The sequence below is a fragment of the Hirundo rustica genome, chromosome 22, assembly GCF_015227805.2.
Source record: "Hirundo rustica isolate bHirRus1 chromosome 22, bHirRus1.pri.v3, whole genome shotgun sequence".
Classification (NCBI taxonomy): domain Eukaryota; kingdom Metazoa; phylum Chordata; class Aves; order Passeriformes; family Hirundinidae; genus Hirundo; species Hirundo rustica.
This window is the reverse complement of record NC_053471.1, coordinates 3,399,488-3,417,111: the sequence shown is the minus strand read 5'-3', so window position 1 is coordinate 3,417,111 and position 17,624 is coordinate 3,399,488. Positions and strand designations below refer to the sequence as shown.

General features: G+C 52.3%; 1 protein-coding gene across 1 annotated transcript in view; it reads right to left on the bottom strand.

Moving 5' to 3' along the window:
• LOC120762376 (kazrin-like) overlaps positions 1-17,624 on the bottom strand; it is an 84,949-nt gene that overhangs the window by 2,225 nt on the left and 65,100 nt on the right. Inside the window, exons 2-7 of the mRNA XM_040084728.1 lie at positions 11,077-11,268; positions 3,200-3,336; positions 2,608-2,778; positions 1,623-1,812; positions 841-971; positions 525-575 (exon numbers count right to left, since the gene is read on the bottom strand). Coding sequence (XP_039940662.1) covers positions 525-575; positions 841-971; positions 1,623-1,812; positions 2,608-2,778; positions 3,200-3,336; positions 11,077-11,268 — 872 coding nt within the window. The remainder of the gene's footprint in view (positions 1-524; positions 576-840; positions 972-1,622; positions 1,813-2,607; positions 2,779-3,199; positions 3,337-11,076; positions 11,269-17,624) is intronic.

Here is a 17,624-nt window from a genome sequence, read left to right as displayed (position 1 = left end):
CCCCCAAAAAATTTGGGTACGGCTCCCAAAAAGTATTTTCATCCAGATCCCACAAAATATTTTCATCTAGGTCCAAAGTAAGGTTAAGATCCTGGACCAAAATACAGTGATATTCCTGAAACCTGCATGGTGGAATTTGCAGTGAAATTGGGCCCTCTCTCCCACAGTTCTGGGATTTTGGCCTCTTTAATTCAACTGGATCAGGATTCCAGCTCTGGGAATAAATAGACAAAGCATCTGTCTGGATTGCAAAAGTATCCCCATGCTTTAAGGCCAAATTCAGAAGAATAACATGCTTTGGCTGGACCTTACAAAAATCAACACTGCAACAAGCTGAGCTCAGTGAATGCCTATGGCATTACCTGGACTTTGGGGCAAATTATGGGAATATGAGACATCCCAGACTTAAAATTCAGGATGACTTCCGTTCATCCCAAATTGGTGCCTCTGACCCACCACCCCCAAGTAGTTTCTAGCACAGGAAAGGGTCTCACAAGCAGGATTTGAGAGGATTCGTGCCCTACCTGTACAATTGGATTGTGCAAGTTCTTCTGTACCGGTCCAGGACTGTCCCCCTATGGCACAAGGAGATGGATCCACTGAATAGACCCTGATACAGCCCAAGACCCTCCACCCCCGGGGCAAAAGGCAGCGTTTGTGCAGCTGAACTGCACTGGGGCTGGGATAAACCCCAGGCCAGCAGCGTTCCAGGTCAGCCAAGCCCCCAGCGTACCCCCCACTCCAAACCCAATGCTGTTTTGGGAAGCAGAGACCCCACAGAATCCCCAGAGCCCATCTCCCCAGAGCAGAGCCTCGAAGCACCCCCAGGCAGGCCCTTACGTTGCAGAGCGAGTGCGTTCGATGCCGGGGGGAGTTGATGTCGCTCGGCGTGGACGACCGGTCGCCCTCGGCCGCGGAGGCGTCGGAGATGATGGACGGCTGCCGGGAGTGACAGGGGCTCACTCTGACCGCTGGAAGGCAGCGGGGAAACAGGGAATTAACACCAGCAAAGCAAAATGATGCACCTCCTGTAGCAATGTATCTGAAGAGCTTAGGTCATAATGGGCACCAGCCTAACCGTCTTTAGTCTTATCAGAACTCTCAGGAATTCATCATTTCCTCCAGTGTTTATTTAACCATAACCTGCTGCGGTCCATCCCAACTCCAGCAAGAGTCCAGCTGGGGCTTTAGTGGGATTTTGCCAGATTACAAACCAGGTTTCACACTCAGCCTTACCGAGACAGAAAACAGTGCTGAATTAAGAAAGAAGAGCCTGAGGAATAGAATACCAAGAGCGCAAGAACTAGATAAAGGAGGCCCGACGTGATGATGGACTGTGACCAATTACGTGTCCTGAAGGATGGGTGCTAAATGTGTGGACAGTGTAGAGCCTCCAATCAAACAACGTGTGACCCTGTGAACAGCTGGCTTAGAATGTATAAAAACAGCTTAATGTAAACAATAAACAGCTTCTGCTCACTCAGTCATACTGGGTGGCAGTCCAGAGGTCCTGAACTCCCCGCAACTTCCAAAACCGTCTTTGGGCAGGAGTGGTTTTGACCATCTTTGCTCCCCAGAAGGGGTTTGGCCCTGAGGACCTGCCCGATGCGCCGGGTGCCCACCTTGCCGGTCCGCCGAGTGCTGGGGGTGTGAGTGGTAGAGGGTCTGCTGGCTCTGCCGGATGGCGGCGGTCAGCGGGAGGTCAGCCTGCATCACCCACTCCTGGTTGCCGTTCAGCACCGTCTCGCCCGGCATGGCCAAGGAATGGCGCTTGGGCACGTCCTTGGTCAGCGTAGCCAGGGACTGCTTGGCCTGGGGGAAGACATCGAGGTGGTGGTGAAGGAGTGGGAAAACTGTATGAACATCTCCCGGAGCAGCAGAACAAGCAGCAACACACCGCACGCCAAACCCGCCCTCCCCTGGGCAAGCAAAGATCCCAACTGTGCCGCTCCCCGTGCCAGGGATATCAAGTTATTTTTGAGCGTTGTTCCCTGTGCCAGGGATATCAAGCTCATTTTGAGAGATGGAATATTTTCCTCTCAGTATTGCAGTAGTGCAGCCATGACACAGTCTTACATGTGGCCAGAATGTAATGAGACCTGTGAAGATGTATCAAGCCTGAGGGTTGACCTGCAACCTCCCAGAGTGGCTTAATAATATTGTGAGATGGCTCCTTGGGTGTGTTTTGTAAAGCAAAGGTTTCAATAAAAGAAAAAAAAAAAACAAACGACACAGAAACTAACAAAAGCCGTGCGCAGGCACAAGAGAAGCATCTGACACCTGACTAAGAAACCCCAAAAAGCACTTGAGCACCTCTGTGCTCCTTCTTAAATACTTAATGTCTTAGGAGGGCTGATTTGGCTTGCCTCCAATAGAAACAGCTACAGGTTTTAAGAAACATTTCCAAAGCCCAAGCAGTGTCCCTGTGCTGGCACTGGGCCAACCACGGTGAGCGAAGAACAGAAAGTTCCGGTGCTTCTCCTTAAAAGTCAGGGGTGTAACTGAACCCCCTTCTCCTTATTTGGGAACATTTGTTTGAGCGTGGAAATGCACAGCTACACAACCACTGCAGCAAACACTGAGCTCTGTGTTAATCATCCAGCTCACCATGGCCAGCTCGGCCTCCAGCTCCTTCATGCGGTTGTCCTTCACGTCGAGCTGGGTGCGGAGGGCGCTGGCGTGGTCCGTGGCTTCCTTGGCCTGCCGCCGCAGCTCCCACTTCTCCCGCTCCAGGAGGTCCTTCTCCTTCGCCAGGGCTTTCACCGCGTCCTCGCTCTCCTGCCGCGACAGGGGGTGGCCATCAGGAAGGGAAAATATCCATGTGCTACCAAAAACCTCTCTGTCACATCCCCTTGGGCACCACCCAACCACGAGCAGCAGCTCCAGGTGTCTCCAGAGCCCTGAGCTGGCAGGAATGTCAAATCATCTTTGGGGAGATTCGGAATGCAGGCGGACTCCAGAAAGAAATGCTCACTGTGCATTCTTCACGGTGCACCTGGTTAAAATGACATCAAATTCCCCAGGTCTGGCTCTATTTCCTCCAGTGTTTATTTAACCTTAACCTGCTGTGGTCCATCCCAACTCCAGCAAGAGTCCAGTGCCTTTAGTGGGATTTTGCCGGATTACAAACCAGGTTTCACTCTCAACCTGCAGCCAGCCCTCTGTGCCACCAGACCGTGGTGCTGGGCTGTGCACTCACTTTCCTGTGCTGCTCGTAGTTGCGGATGAAGTCCCGGAGCTGCTCCTCTCGGCTCTCCAGCGTGGCGTACAGCTGCTGCATCTGGCTCACCAGGTCTGTCTTCTCCCCCTTCAAGCGCTTGCGGTCGGCTTTCATGGCTGTGGGAGAGAGGATGACTCCAGCATAGGAGGGATGGCAGCTCCTTGACTCCATCTCTTTTATTTTTCAAGGAAAAAGCACCAAAATAACAATCCTAGGGGCTGGGCTAGGAGAAGATGCCCAAATTCACCTCCATCGCTGCACCCCTCAAAACGCCCATCACGTCACCACTGCCCATCCTCCAAGGGGCAGCTCAGACCCTGCAAAAGGAGGTTTGGGAGCAAAACTGCAGCCTCAGCCTGGTGCAGGAAAATCTGCTGCTCCCTTTGCAGGATAAATAAACCACAGCTGGTTTATTTTTAGCAGCGAGGCGGATTCTGGAGCGCTCCCACGAGCCCAGGGCACGGCTCCCTGAGCATCCCCTTCCAGCTCAGTGATGCTGTGTCAGGATGAGGGGATGGAGCAGAGGCTCGTGGGATGTCATGGGTGTTTCAACAGCCCTGAGAGGAACCCAAAATCTTCATGTTTTCCCTCCTCACTGCACCAGTGAGGGATGACCCGGGACAGCTGCAATCCAGGGAGAATTACAGAGATCTCACGTAGGACAAGGAGTTTCGGTCACTTCTGTACATCAGTGCTTTACCCAGTACTGAACCTGGTCCTTGGCAGTGCAGCAGAAATGCCCTGTGGCTCCCTGCTCCAGACACAACACCTCACCCCACCAAAATAATGCCCAGTTTAGGAATCGGATCACAAATATTTCATTATATATTCCTGCTTTTCCATCCCGAGCAGGGATGCCATGAAACATTCTCTGCCTCTCCAGCTCTCCCTGCACTCATTGTATTGAATCACCGAGTCTTGCAAGTTGTCGTTTGTATTATTAAAAAAAAATCCTAAATGCCCCCAAAACTCTCCAAAAAAAAAAAACCAACCCCAAAGCCACCAGGGGCTGTGTGTACCACAAAAGCTGCCAAAAGATGATGCAGCATCACGAGTGGGACCTGTCTCCATGCACACATCCAACCTTTCTCCATCAGATTACAGAAATCACAGCGGGTGTTTCACCCACACTGTTTTCTACCCCTGTAATGAATCACTTCATCTGGGGGCTGGAGCTGCACGTAAGGTGCCTTTGGGCTCCTCTCAACACGTGGGGATAATAAAGACAATGTAAGAAATACAAGGAAACCACGACTGTGACACTCTGAAAGGGGAATTAATTTCCTTCACGCACCTTTGGCACCCTTGGCTTTGAGCCTTTGCTTCACCCAGCACAGGGGAGCTCTGCTCCCACCCTCCCCTGGCTGGGAACCCCTAAAAAGCATTTCCAGCTGCGTGTAAGCAGGGACAGCATCATTATTTGATGTGCTGTGAAGCCCCAGGCACCCCCAGGCAGAATAACCTGACAGCAGGGATCACCCAGCCCTGCACACGTGCTGGGACAGACCCCAAAATCAGAGCAGCTCCCCCTCCTCCAGCTCTGTGCAGCTCCCACACGCCAGCTTGTCACAACCACAGTCTGCACAAGAGGTTTATTCAGGTATGAACCTCTGTGCACAGGTTTTACTCTACTTTTCTTGCTGTTTCTTACTCTAAGTGTGTCCTGGGAAGATGAACAATAAATCAAGTGGGGTTTGCAGGTGAGAGGAGAAAAAGACGGGGGGAAAAAATCAGGCGAAATAGTGGAGAAAGAGGGAGATGCTTGGGACTATAGAGATTTTTATCTGTTAAAATCCAAGAGATGAAAGTCTTTGGACCAACTATTCTGCCATTAAGCATTGGAGATAGATCAGAACACCAAAAACCAGAAAATGAGGTAGGGAATGGTGCAAAAAAATCACATTGTCCTGTGACAGGAGCTCTTGGGAGTCTTCCTTGCCCACTTCAATGAACATGACTCCTCCTGGGACAACTCAGCCTCTTCTGACACCAGGACTTCCCTGACTTTTTTCCCATTTTAGGAAATTACTACAGAAACCCTCTAAAAACAATCACAACCACACCCATGTCTTTGAAAAAGCCCTTTCCCACTGCCTGTGTGTACTTAACCACCACCTTCCCCTGCCCAATTCTTTCACAGCAACTAAAAACTTGCTAAAAAAGAAAAGTTAATTATGAGTTGACCAAACCATACCGGGGTGAGATCCAGACCCCACAGACATATATATATCTATATATGTAAAATTAAATTTCCTCAAGGATACTGGGAGGCTCTTATAAAAGTTTAAGTCACATTTGCCAATCTCTGATGCTGGAGGCGACAAAAGAATCCTAATGAATTTAATTAAAGAGTGAGTCCCCTATAGCATACAAACTCCTTTAATTAGTGGCGGTGTTCACGGCCCTTAAAGATTTACAGAAAACACTTAATCACTTGCCAATAAAAAAAAAAAAAAAGAGGATGCTCTGAAGTACTATTAGAAGAAGGGTAACTATCTCCCAAGGTTGAATATGTGTTGATATACCAATATTTAACAATATTTATGCCAGTGTATCAGTATTACAAGAGGATTATGGGGTTTGGGTATTGAAAAGAACAGATTTTTTTCCTATTAACCCAATAGGACAATTTACCATTTGTTACATTTCATATTTGAGAGGTTCACTGAAATTAACACACTTTTTTTGTTCCCCTCTATTACTCTCCTTCCTCCAAGAATGATTAGCTTCTAAGCTTAAATAAGATTTATCAGTCATTTGAGAACTTCATTCTGAACCAAATTAATAGGAAATTAACTGAAAAAGGCAGGAGAAAAATAAGAAGTGAGGCAGAAGTGAGCTGTGAGGGCTGCCAGCAGCTCCTGGACCGAGCCCCACTTACTGCAGCAGCTTAATTCATCCTTAGCAAACAAGCCCAGCTAATTACTGGGTTGAGGAAAACGAGCCTTCGCAATCCATGGCCAGCCAAGGAGGGATAAAGCAGATTTTCCCCGGCTATAGGGGCCATCTGAGGAGGTGAAATGGCTTTTTCCTTTAATCTGATGATCCAGGGCCAGGTTTCTGTATCCCAAACCTCTGCAAGTATCCAAATAAACTCCCCCAGCCCATCGGCACAGTGGGCTCTGGCCAAACCCCTGACCTCTTCATAAACCCAAGAAAAGAAGCAAGAAATCCTAAACCCAGGCCACGAGTGGAAAGTGCTTCTCTTACTTGCATTATTAATTTTCCCCTCCCCTCCACAGCAGGCGGCAGAAGGAGAGGGGGGCACCCAGCAGCCCCCCTTGGACCCGCGAGCTCAGCAGCGGCCTTGGCAGCAAGGGATGGGGGAGATGGGTTGGGATGAGCTGGGTGAATCCCCCCAGCTCTCACCACCATCCCCACCTGCTCCAGGTCACCCTGCCCTCCCGTTATTTGAGCTTCCGCCTCCTGCCACTCGATCTGTCCCTCGGTCCTTTGGGAGAGGAACGATGGACACACAGACGTACCGGGACCGGCTCCGCGCTGGGCTCCTCCTGCAGCCAAAACAATTAAAGATCCACCCCCTCAGAGCCTTTTATTGCCAGGTCTGTGTGAGCAGCCAAAATCCAGTTCCCCCACTGGAGAGGCACAGCCCTGTCTGGGACACCCAGCAATGCCACCACTGGAAGTGTCACCAGCCCCTGGTCCCAGGCTGATCTCACCATCCAACAGCCTCCAGCTGGGAATTAACTCCTGTATCCTAAACCCAGGCATCTCCCCCCAAGGATGGGGGCTGCTCTAAATACTGCCTTCCCTCTTTGCAATGAATAGTATCAGATTAAGGGGATATCGATTACAGAACATCCTGACGAGGAAGGGCCCCACGAGGATCACTGTGGCCCGGTGAGGTGGAGGCCCCACCATCCAGCCGAGGTTCCCCTGGAGGACATACAAGGAGTAATTAGTTTGACTACCTTGATAATGTGATAGTAGATGAAAAACTACTGTTTGAACCACAGAAGCAGCATCTCTGCCCAGTTTCACGCTCCTGGGATGAGGCAGCAATGCCCAGACACACACCAGGGCACTGACAGAAGATGCACCACACCCTTGAACTCCAAAGAGCAGCTTCCTGTGACTCCCATCCACTTCCAAGTCCTTCTCTCACCCCACACAATGTGAATTTTCATGCCGGGAAAAGAATCAGAGCTGACTTTATCACTTACAGAATCACACACTTGTTTCTAATGCAGGGAAGGGCATCCTCAGGGAGCAGGGCTGGAACCCCAGGGATGCCCCGTGCAACAGCAACGTGCAAACCCATCCTGTCCCATTAACATTGACTTAATTTCTCCTGTTTCTTCCTCGCAGCCATGAAATCCGATATTGTCACCATGACTAAGCCATAAAATCAGGATGCTCCTTGCTTTGCAATTCAAGAGGCACGTGCGGTCCCAGGGCAGCTGTCACCACCAGGAAGATCTTGATGTTGAGAACATCAAAACATCAACATTCTGCGGTGCCCAGCAGAGCCAGCACTCACTCCTGGTGTGAGGATGTACGGAGCAGGTAGGAAATGAGAGCCCAACGTCAAATTTCAGGAAAAAGTTAGGTGAGGCAATTCAGCCAAGGGCTTTCCAAACCTGACCCAGCAGTCAGCACGGTGCTGAATGACTTCTGAAAACTTCAGGTGGGTCTTCGAAGGAGAACAACAGGTTTTCTGTAGAGATCCGTGTCCTCATAGTGGAGGTGGCTTCCTTGGCTGGGTCCGTGGCTGGGACATCCATCTGCCAGGACATCATCCAGTGGCACACCCATCTTCTGGGACACCATCTGCCAGGTCACACATCCTCGTGGGATATTCACCCGATGCAAACCCCATTTTGGGGTCATCCATCCACCAGGACACCTGTCCACCCATTTCTTTGCTACCCATCCCCTCATGGCAGCAAGCTGAGGGTGCTGTGGATCTCTGTAGGCTTTCCCCAGCCCAAACACTATTCCTGGGGAGTCACAGCTTTGAGCTGTGAAGGTGAGGGAGGGAGAAAATCAGGCTACAACCCATTTGTGGAGCAGACATGAAGTTGGTTCGTGCCTTTCCAAGCAGCAGGGAAAGCCAGCCTGAGGTTTCCACCCTGGCACTCAAAAAGGAAACAAAGCAGGTTTGCTCTCCGCGTGATAAACCCGCAGGCAAGCTCCAGCATATTGGATAAACCTTCCCAGAAATGGGGTTTCTGCCATTAGCCCACACGCTCACGGATGTCACCCAGCCAAGAGGCTCCTCGAGTCCCCCAGGCGCTTGGGCACAGTCCCTGCCCGCAGCAGGACCAGCAGTAATAAAGCTGTCTGCAACTTCTCCCATCAGGGACTTCCACACCAGAAATCCAGGCCACATCCACACCTTTCCAGCCAGGGGGAAATAATAACTGCACTAACGCTGGAAGCACAATTCACAGTCCCAGCCGTGGGCGGAAGTGCAGAGGGCGGCAGGACGCAGCGCTATGGGATTTTAATTGGATGTTAATGGACTAAAAAGAAGCGCAAGAGATGGAATTAGCCCAGGAAAAAAGTGGAATAAAGATGCACAAAGCACATGCTGACAGAAATAAAGAAACTGGTTGAGCTGCTCTTGCAGAGTGCCCTGTGCTGGGCCAGATCCCTGCTCCGACCTTCCACAGCAAGGATTTGTTAGCACGGCACAGGGAAGAGGCAGCACAGGCTTGTATCAGCTTTATCCCTGTGCCAAATGCTGTTGGGAAGGGCTGGAAATGCCCCTCCAAAGGGAGACAATGAACCCACCCTCCATGGAGACCATCACGAACCAAACCCTCTGTAACTGTGCAAAATAAAGGCTCTTAAAAACTGCTGGAGCCCCCAAGAGCAAACCCTCCCAGCAAACCCTCTCTGCTTCCCTCTGCAGCACGGCCCGGCAAGCCAAGATCCATCTGAACCAGCTGCGCTGCACTTCCAGGCTCAGGGCCAGCAATGATGACAGATTTCCATATAATTTATCCGCTAATGACATTCCGTAGGACCCACCATGGATCGTGGGCTGCTGCAGGCACAGGGACGCTGCAGCCGAAGCTGCTGGATGTGAGGATGTGGGGCTGGGGATGCAGGAACGCAGGCTGTGAGGAGGAGCTGCTCTTTGGGAGATGCTCTGGCCGCAGGACACAACTGACACAGATCCCTACACTACAGGACAGCATGGCCAAGTTTCCCTGTGCTCCTGGCAGGGCCTTATCCCGCAGTTCCTCACTCCAGAGCCATGACCTCCCCAGTGTGTCCATCAGCAGATCCAGTCACCAGACACCGTTTTTCCTCCAGTTTTGGCTACGTTTCTCTCTGGACAATTTTTCATGGAAAGGAAAAGGGATTTTTTTTTCCCCTTGCAGCTGCTGATCTCATTTTCAAGTTATCCATCTCAGTCGCTGCCAAGCCTTCTCTGCTGCCCAGAGCCTCCAGCCCAGATCCAGCCCGGACAACTTTCCCAAAAACCACAGAAGCTTCTTAATATTGCAGGACAGGGAAGGAGCATCAATTGAAAAAAAGCCTCTTGCTACGTGCCCATCCAAGTGCCACCTGAGATTCTCTCCTCCTAGCCTCCACACCTGCAGGCAAGTCCTGGAAAACCAAGCTCAGAGGCTTGAATATTGGCAAATAAAAGCCCAATAAAACCCCAATATTATATTCATTGAATACTCACAGTTTTCAAGCCAAACTCACTTCTTCTCTGGACTATCCTCCACAGAAGCACATATGACCTCATTGCAGCTTCTGAGATGACTTCTTTTTTTTTTTTTTTTTGTAACTAGCATTATAACAGTTCTGTGTCTCTGCATTTTGCATTTATCAGCACTCCCCTCCCTGCCTCATCCACACCGAGCAAATATTCCATAATTACGGTTTTTCTCCTCCAATTACAGTTCTACCAACCCAGAGCATTTCCTGCTGCCTGAGGCTGCACTGGTGGCGTGGGGGGCAGGATTTCGGAGCTATTTTGGCTGTTGCTGATATACAGGGATGTTTTTGTACACCACGGAGCGATAACAACATTTTCTGAAGTCCTTTCCCCAAACACTGACTCAGCCCATTTCCCTGCACCCCCGAGCATCCCGGCATCCCGCACGGGGGGAGATGCAGGGGCCCCACAGCTCCCCACGTGCCGCTCAAGCCTGTGAGCCTGAAAACTTCTGACAGCTTCTCCTCATAATCCACAAACACGAGCTGACAAGTGCAAGTTACACTCGCTGTGCTGGGGATTTGAGATGATATTTAGAGCCGCGGCGCTGCCAGGCTTTGACGCGTGAGAGCCTTCCCTGCTCAGGATGATCCCAGCTCCAGCTAACAAACCATCCTGCCTGGATTTATTGTCAGCTTGGTTTCGGAGTGGAAAAGCTGCGATGTTGTATTTTGCTCCACACACCCCAGGTCCCAGGGTTTGCTGTGCGGTGAGGAGAGCATGATCCCGACAGACACAAAAACCCCCAAGGGTAGGAGTGAAGGAAGGAGCAGGACACCCGAAGGTAATTCCATGCGGGACAAGGACAGTTGCAGTCACCAGGAAACTCACAGCTTCCCTCCTACCCTCTGAGGGGCTCAAATCCAACCCAAACCCCATCTCCAGCTGCATTTCAGCTGCTGCCTCAGCTCTGCTCCGCAGCTGTGCAGGAATTCCTTTGCAGTGCTGCAACCAGCCCACCGCTGCAGCCCAGTCCTTCCCAGCTCCACACCACCCCTTGCAGGGCCAGGAGAGCAGGGTGGGAGCCCCGAACCCCCGCCAGGAGCGCCCGCTGAAGGCACTCTGCAGAGCCCAAGCGAAAAGGATGGCTTTTCCTTTCCTCATGAATGAACTTTTTGAAAGCTGAGGGTGCAGCAGAGGGAGGTGCAGCCCTTACCCTGCAGAGCCTCCTTGGCACGCGCCAGCTCCTGCTCCTTCTGCGCCAGCTGCACCTTCAGCTCCGTGGACGAGAGCACCTCCGGGGACTTGCTGCCGTGAGTCTCCTCCAGGTCCTTCGTCAGCATTTCCTTCATTTGCCGGAGCAGGTGGACCTCCTCCTGCAGCTGGGCCACCTCCTCCCGTAGCAGCGCTGGAGGAAGAGGAGACACAATGCGAGGAAGTGAGCGACGGCTCCCGGCTGGAAACTCCAACCCCGGGGAAATGCTGCTGAGAGCCCCTCCCTGCTGGCTCTGCACAGCCCAAACCCTGCCCCACGCTGGGACTGGAGGAGGAGGATGGATGGGAAGGAGGTGAGGAGCCATCACTGGGTGAGGTTTTTAGGGGTTTTTTTTAGCTTTTGCGCTAAAAGAATAAAAATAGATGTTAATGTGTAATAGTAATAGTAAGAAGAAACCAAGGAGGACTTTCCTATCCAAACCACTCAGTGATAGGGCTGGGATCCAACGGAGTCTCCTGAGCTCCCACACATCTCAGCTCTGCCTCCAGCCACCCACATGCTCAGGGCACACACAACAAAACCACTGTGAGACTGGAAAAGGGAAGATGACGCTTCCATTAACAGCTCCATATCTTGAATTTTGCAGATTTACACCCAGTGACTGCTCACTCCTCCAAGCAGTGACACTGCAGGAGCATCCTGGCAGAACCAGCCGGGATCCCCTCCACAGCAGGCACTGGAGAAAGCTCCAATATCTCATTTCTTACAGCTGCACCCATTGTATAGTGTAATAAAGTGCTTTTCTGCTCTTTCCACGTTGCACCCGTTCACCCTCATCCTACAAAACACTTTTGGGCTGTGCAAGTGCTGCTGCAATCCTCCCTCGGAGTCTGGCTTTGCTTTCCCTCCCCTTCTCCCCTTTAAAAACAGGTGGAGAAAAACCCTTTCACATCCCAAACTGGCTTATTGATTCCATAGAATTATGGAATGGTTTGGCTTGGAAAGGACCTTAAAGTCCTGACCCCTGCCACAGTCAGGGATACTTCCCACTAGGCGAGGTTGTTCCAAGTCCAACCTGGACTTGAACACTTCCATGACATCCTCTTGGGTCGGCATCGTGGACACAGGGAGCAAAATGACCCCATCAGCATGCACATCACAGTTACCAGAAAAATGAAACAGAAATTCAACCCAAACACCTCCTCTCCAAACCACCGTGGCTGTGCCCAGTGCCCCTGTGTAGCAGCGAGCCTGCAGGACACGGACAGGACGTGGAACAGAGGGATTTTCCCCCTGATTCTTCCTGGGGTCCCTGTGCACGTGCGTGGGCCGTTTCCTTTCCGGCGCGGAGCGAGGCCGGGAGGTGACGCCGGCGGCAGGACAGGGAGAGGGAGAGGCAGCTCCCCCCGGCAGCTGCACCAGGAAGGCATAAAATCTGCTGCACATACTTGAAATGCTTCCTGAATGAAAACTGGCAAGGCCCCATTCTGTAAATTATTTAGCAATAAAGTCACTAATGAGGAACAGTCGAGCTCCGGGCCGGGGGGTTTGGTGCGGCCCAAGCAGCTTTCTTGAAATCCGTGAAAAAAGCAAGGACTGGAGGCGGCCAAGGCCAACAGGATCCAACAGGATCTTCCCCAGGGATGGGAGAAATGCAGCGTGTCCCCTCCAGCCTCTGGGAACCCTGAGAGGATGTGAAGGGCTCACACATGGTGGAGTATTTAGGGTGCAAAACCCACCCAGCGCCTTCCCCAGCCACAGAAAGCCCCCTGCAGCCCCACAAAATACCCCTGGCTGAAACAAATAGTTTTGTTTTTCCCCACTGATAAGTCATTTTCACCTTTCCTTACATGCCACTTCACCAAGGGCCGTTCCTGGGAAAAAAATTAACCAGCGGATGAGGATGGAGGCAGGGCAGCTCGCGCCGATCCTGACAGATTCCTGCAAATTGCAGCATTTTGGTGGGAACCAAGAAAATCCCCACACAGCAGGAAGTGATCTGGGAAAGAAGGGAGAGGGGAAACAAGACCAAGGACAGACAGCCCGGGGGGAATTCTGCAGCAAAGAATTCCAGAGAGGTCCTTGGGCACGGCCCAAGGTGCTGTAATGCACTGACTGCTCCGTGCAGCTCTCCAAAAATGCACTGATCCCCCCGGTCACGGTTAGAAACACTGAAAAAACTGAAAAGCATCTCTCCTCCGAACCAGGCAACAAGGGAATTTCATCCCCACTTAGTACTCAGCTCCTGATCCAGGCAGAAACTGCTGAAGGATTAAAATCTGAGATCTATGAGAAGCTACAGATGTAATCTGGAGAGAAGCATGCAGCAACATGCTCCCCACGCTGCTGGCTGCAAGCCAAAGCCTATGGAGAACCTGAATTATTGATCAGCCATATAGCCAAAATTCTTGCTTTTTTAGACAGATAGTTTGATATATATATATATATATATCTGTAGAAAAAAGGATTATGCTTTGCAATATATAGTTATTTGCTGCATCTATATTATTGTATACGTGGCAAAGCCAAACCCGGTATAAATATATATATATATATATATAAAATTGGAAAGCACAGTCCATGCAGCCAGGGTTCGATAGGAAAATCCCTCTTCCCAACTCCCTCTCAGGGCTCCTGCCAATGTCATGGAATCACAAAGTGGTTTGGGTTGGAAAGGAGCTTAAAGCTGATCCTGTTTCACCCCCTGCCATGGCAGGAACACTTTCCACTGTCCCAGGCTGCTCCGAGCTCTGTCCAACCTGGCCGTGGACACTGCCAGGGATGGGGCAGCCACAGCTTCTCTGGGCACACACCTGTAATGACACTCACTTGTGTACAGGATTTCCATCTCTCCAGTGCTTCCTCTGGTATTCTGCCCACCAAAATCACACCAATTTTGCCCCTCAAAGCGCTTTCCCCTTCAGCACGGAGTATCTGCTCTCCATCACTCTCCTCCAAGCTTCATCCCACCTTTTGAGCACCTCCTGCTCTCAAGGGTCCTATGGAGAAATCCCATGCTATTGGCATCATTTGCATTAAGAGACTCAGCTTGAAAGGGAAATTTTAGCTTCATTTTAAAACAGGGGGCAGAAAACCCCTGTTGCTCTGCCAAGTTTAAGTACCTAAATAAATGACCTGAAACACTCTGTTTGCAGGCAGCTCTTAGTGATCATTACAGGAAAGTTCCAATAGCTGGGAAAACGGGGTCAATTATTCAGAAGCCTCAGTTCAGCCTCTATTTCTTCCACATACAGATGGCTGAGGGAGGATTTCCATGTAATTCCTAGGAGCTGGATGGAGCTGTGCCTCTGCTCGAAGCTGCAAGGGAGTTTGAAGTGAGCATCAGCCCTCTCTGGCAGTGGCCAGGGCTCAGTGCCCCTCACAAGGGACTCCACACACACCCCCAAACATGATGCAAAAGCAATCAGGAGCAGAGAGTGGTTTTTCAAAGGCTTTTTTTTTTGCAGTCCACCCTTGCAAGTGTCACTGTTTCAGGGTGCAAAGTTAAATCTGCCAGCAGGAATCGCCTCCTAAATGCAACAACCTCAATGTAAAAAGCTTCCACAGCACTTTTCCCCCAATATTTTTGTCCCTTTTCAATTTTCCCTTATCTTTTCAACCTTTTTTTTTTTTTTTTTTTGGAGGAGAGAGGGGACTTAGGTGCCTTCTGTAGTTCCTGACTCCCCAGAGGAGATGGAGGTATTGCCTTGTTTTGACAAGCCCCATCACTCATCCCAACCCCTTCCAAATCTGCTGCAGGTGGGCAGAGATGAAACTAATGCAATTTAAACAATTCCCAGGCCAACTGATGAAAACTACCGGTCCCACTGAAATAACTGGCTGTTAATTATATTTTAGTTGATCACATTAAACTTCCACGACATTGCTGGATTCTGCATCCTTTATGCTCTGACCAATGATGGGTGTTAACAGAGAATGCCATGAGATTTTTTATTATTATTATTAATATTTTAAATTGTAGTGAACATCTCCAGACAGCATTTGGGGCTGAAGTTTCCACTCTTGCTCCTGCAAATCCCATCTTGGACTCCTCTGGGCAGCAGACCAACCCTCCATGCAGCAGCAAAGCCTTTTACTGGCCTTGGAACAGCCATCACTTTAAAGACATCCATTTAAAAGCCTTTTTTTTCCCACGTAACTCAGCTGACACGATTGCTGTACAGGCATTTCTGCCTTTGGAGGGGACGTATTAAAAATGGATGCAGAACAAACGACGAGGCTCGTGTGTGTGAATCAGTATCTCAGGTGAAAGCTGCATTTTGTGCCGCTTTTGTGAGTTTGACGGTGAGATGGTTTTTGCTTTGCTGGGCACAAGTCATGGGTGTGTTTTTATCCAGAACATCAGCAGGATAAATGTACATGTATACACACCCCTGTGCTAGGATGAGAAACCCAAGGGTCATAAAGAACCTTATTAGAAAAAAATAAAGAAAATTCAAGGCTCAGGGATGAGCTGGGTTTGTTGTTTTGAAGAGCATCCCAACACCTCTGATTTTTAAGTAGCTTCTCAGCTTGGGACTTCCCTCTTGCAAAGGTGCAGAAAGCTGGAGAGGGACTTCTGACAAGGGTCTTGAAGTGACAGGACAAGGGGGAATGGCTTCCCACTGACAGAGGGCACGGTGAGATGGGATATTAGGAAGAAATTCTTCCCTGTGAGGGTGGGGAGGCCCTGTGCACAGGGTGCCCAGAGAAGCTGTGGCTGCCAGGTTGGACAGGGCTTGGAGCACCTTGGGCTAGTGGAAGGTGTCTCTGCCCGTGGCAGGGGGTGGGATGAGATGGGCTTTAAGGTCCCTCCAACTCAAACCTTTTGTAAGAGGACCCAGCTACTGCCACTGCCCAGGACTTGCTGGGGCAAAGCCAACACCCCCAACCTCTCCCTTCAACACCAGGACACCACGACGGACACACAGAGGCTCAAAACGAGCCCCCTCTTCACCCACAGCATCATCTCCTCAAGGGGATTAGTGCAAGGGCTTGACATTTGTAAATCACCCCTTCAGCCCAGTCCTGCTGTGCATCCCAGGCACATCCCTGAGTCTCCGCAGCACTGGGGCACACTGTGACCTCAGAGGAGCTGTCAGCCACCCACTGCTCCCTCCTGGGTGGGTACCAGGGCACTCAGCTGAGCCTCTTGGGTTAATAAAATGAATTTTGGCTTTGCACACCTATCTCTTACTTTTAAATAAGCTTTTATTTCCACCCTGTGCTGTTGCTGCAATGCTACGAGTGAGCTGTTGCGCCTGGCCACAGACAATCCGTAAGAATTTCAGGGTAAAGCTTTCACCCAGGGAGAGCAAATCCTTGCAAACACCGCTTCTGAGCATTTCCTCACTTACACACCAGCTTGGCCTCGGCGCACCCACACGGTCACAGCTCCGGGACAGGACCCGCAGCCACACACACTGACCCACACCCCATCATCACCCAGCTGGGGCAGGATGTGCAGAGACCACCTGCCTGCCGAGTTACCCCCACGTCCCGCCACTCCCCACCCCAAAAATAAGGATTAGTTCCACCACGCAGTCTCCCAGCCCCTGCTCTGCCCCGGCCCCGCGCTAGCGGGTGTCTCCCAGGGGATGTAAGCAACTAAACCCCGATCTAAACCCCTGTGCGCGCCGGCGGGAGGGCGAGCAGAGGGGCTCGGGGGCCAGGCTGGGGGTTGCGGAGGCTGCCAGGAGCAGAGGAGCCGGCGGCCGGCGGGCTCCGAGCCCTGCGGCAGCTCCGGGCCGGCTCCAACTCCTCCGGGAGCCGAGATGGACGAGGGGGCACCGGGAGCCGCCCGCCCGGCCCTCCCCAGCGCCGCGGGGACACGAAGCCCCCGGGCTCTGCCCCTCGCTGGCCCCGGGCGTGGGGACAGCGCGGCCACCACCGCCGCCTCCCCGCGGCCCCCGCGGCTCCCAGCGCGCTCCGGCGTTGTTTTGTTTCTCCCAGGAGGAAGCGAGCTCCAAGCACAAAGCCAGCCGCGGGGGGAAAGCCGCGCACGCCGGGCTGCGACCGCTCCCGGGGATCCTCCGGGGACCCTCCGGGGTCCCTCTTACCTGCGTGGGCCGAGCGGGGGCACAGCGCCCTGGCCGGAGCATCGTCCGCGGCCGGCGCTCGCCGTGCCCGGGCAGCCGGACAATGGGCCGGGCGCGGAGCGGAGCCCTGCCGGCAGCGGCACGTCCCCGCCTCGCTCTCCTCCCGCTCCGACTGCATGGCCGGGCACGGCGGCCCGGGGGTGGCCGGGGGTGCGGGGGGGGGGTCCCCGGGTGGGCGGCTCCTCCCCGGTGCCGCTCGGCGGAGCGCGGAAGTGCGGCCAGCGCTACCTGCGCCGGGAATTTGACCTCTCGCCGGTGGCTTGATGTCACGGCTCGGAGGAGTGGCTCTGCCCCGCACGGCCCGGGGTGCGCGGGACGGGGGCCCCGGCAGCCTCCCGGAGCCGCGCAGGAACCCGCGGCCGGCCGGCGGCGGAAATGATTCCCGGCTGGAATCATCCATCGCTCCCGCCGCTGCCACCCACCCAGCGGCCACAGACACGTCCCTGCCGC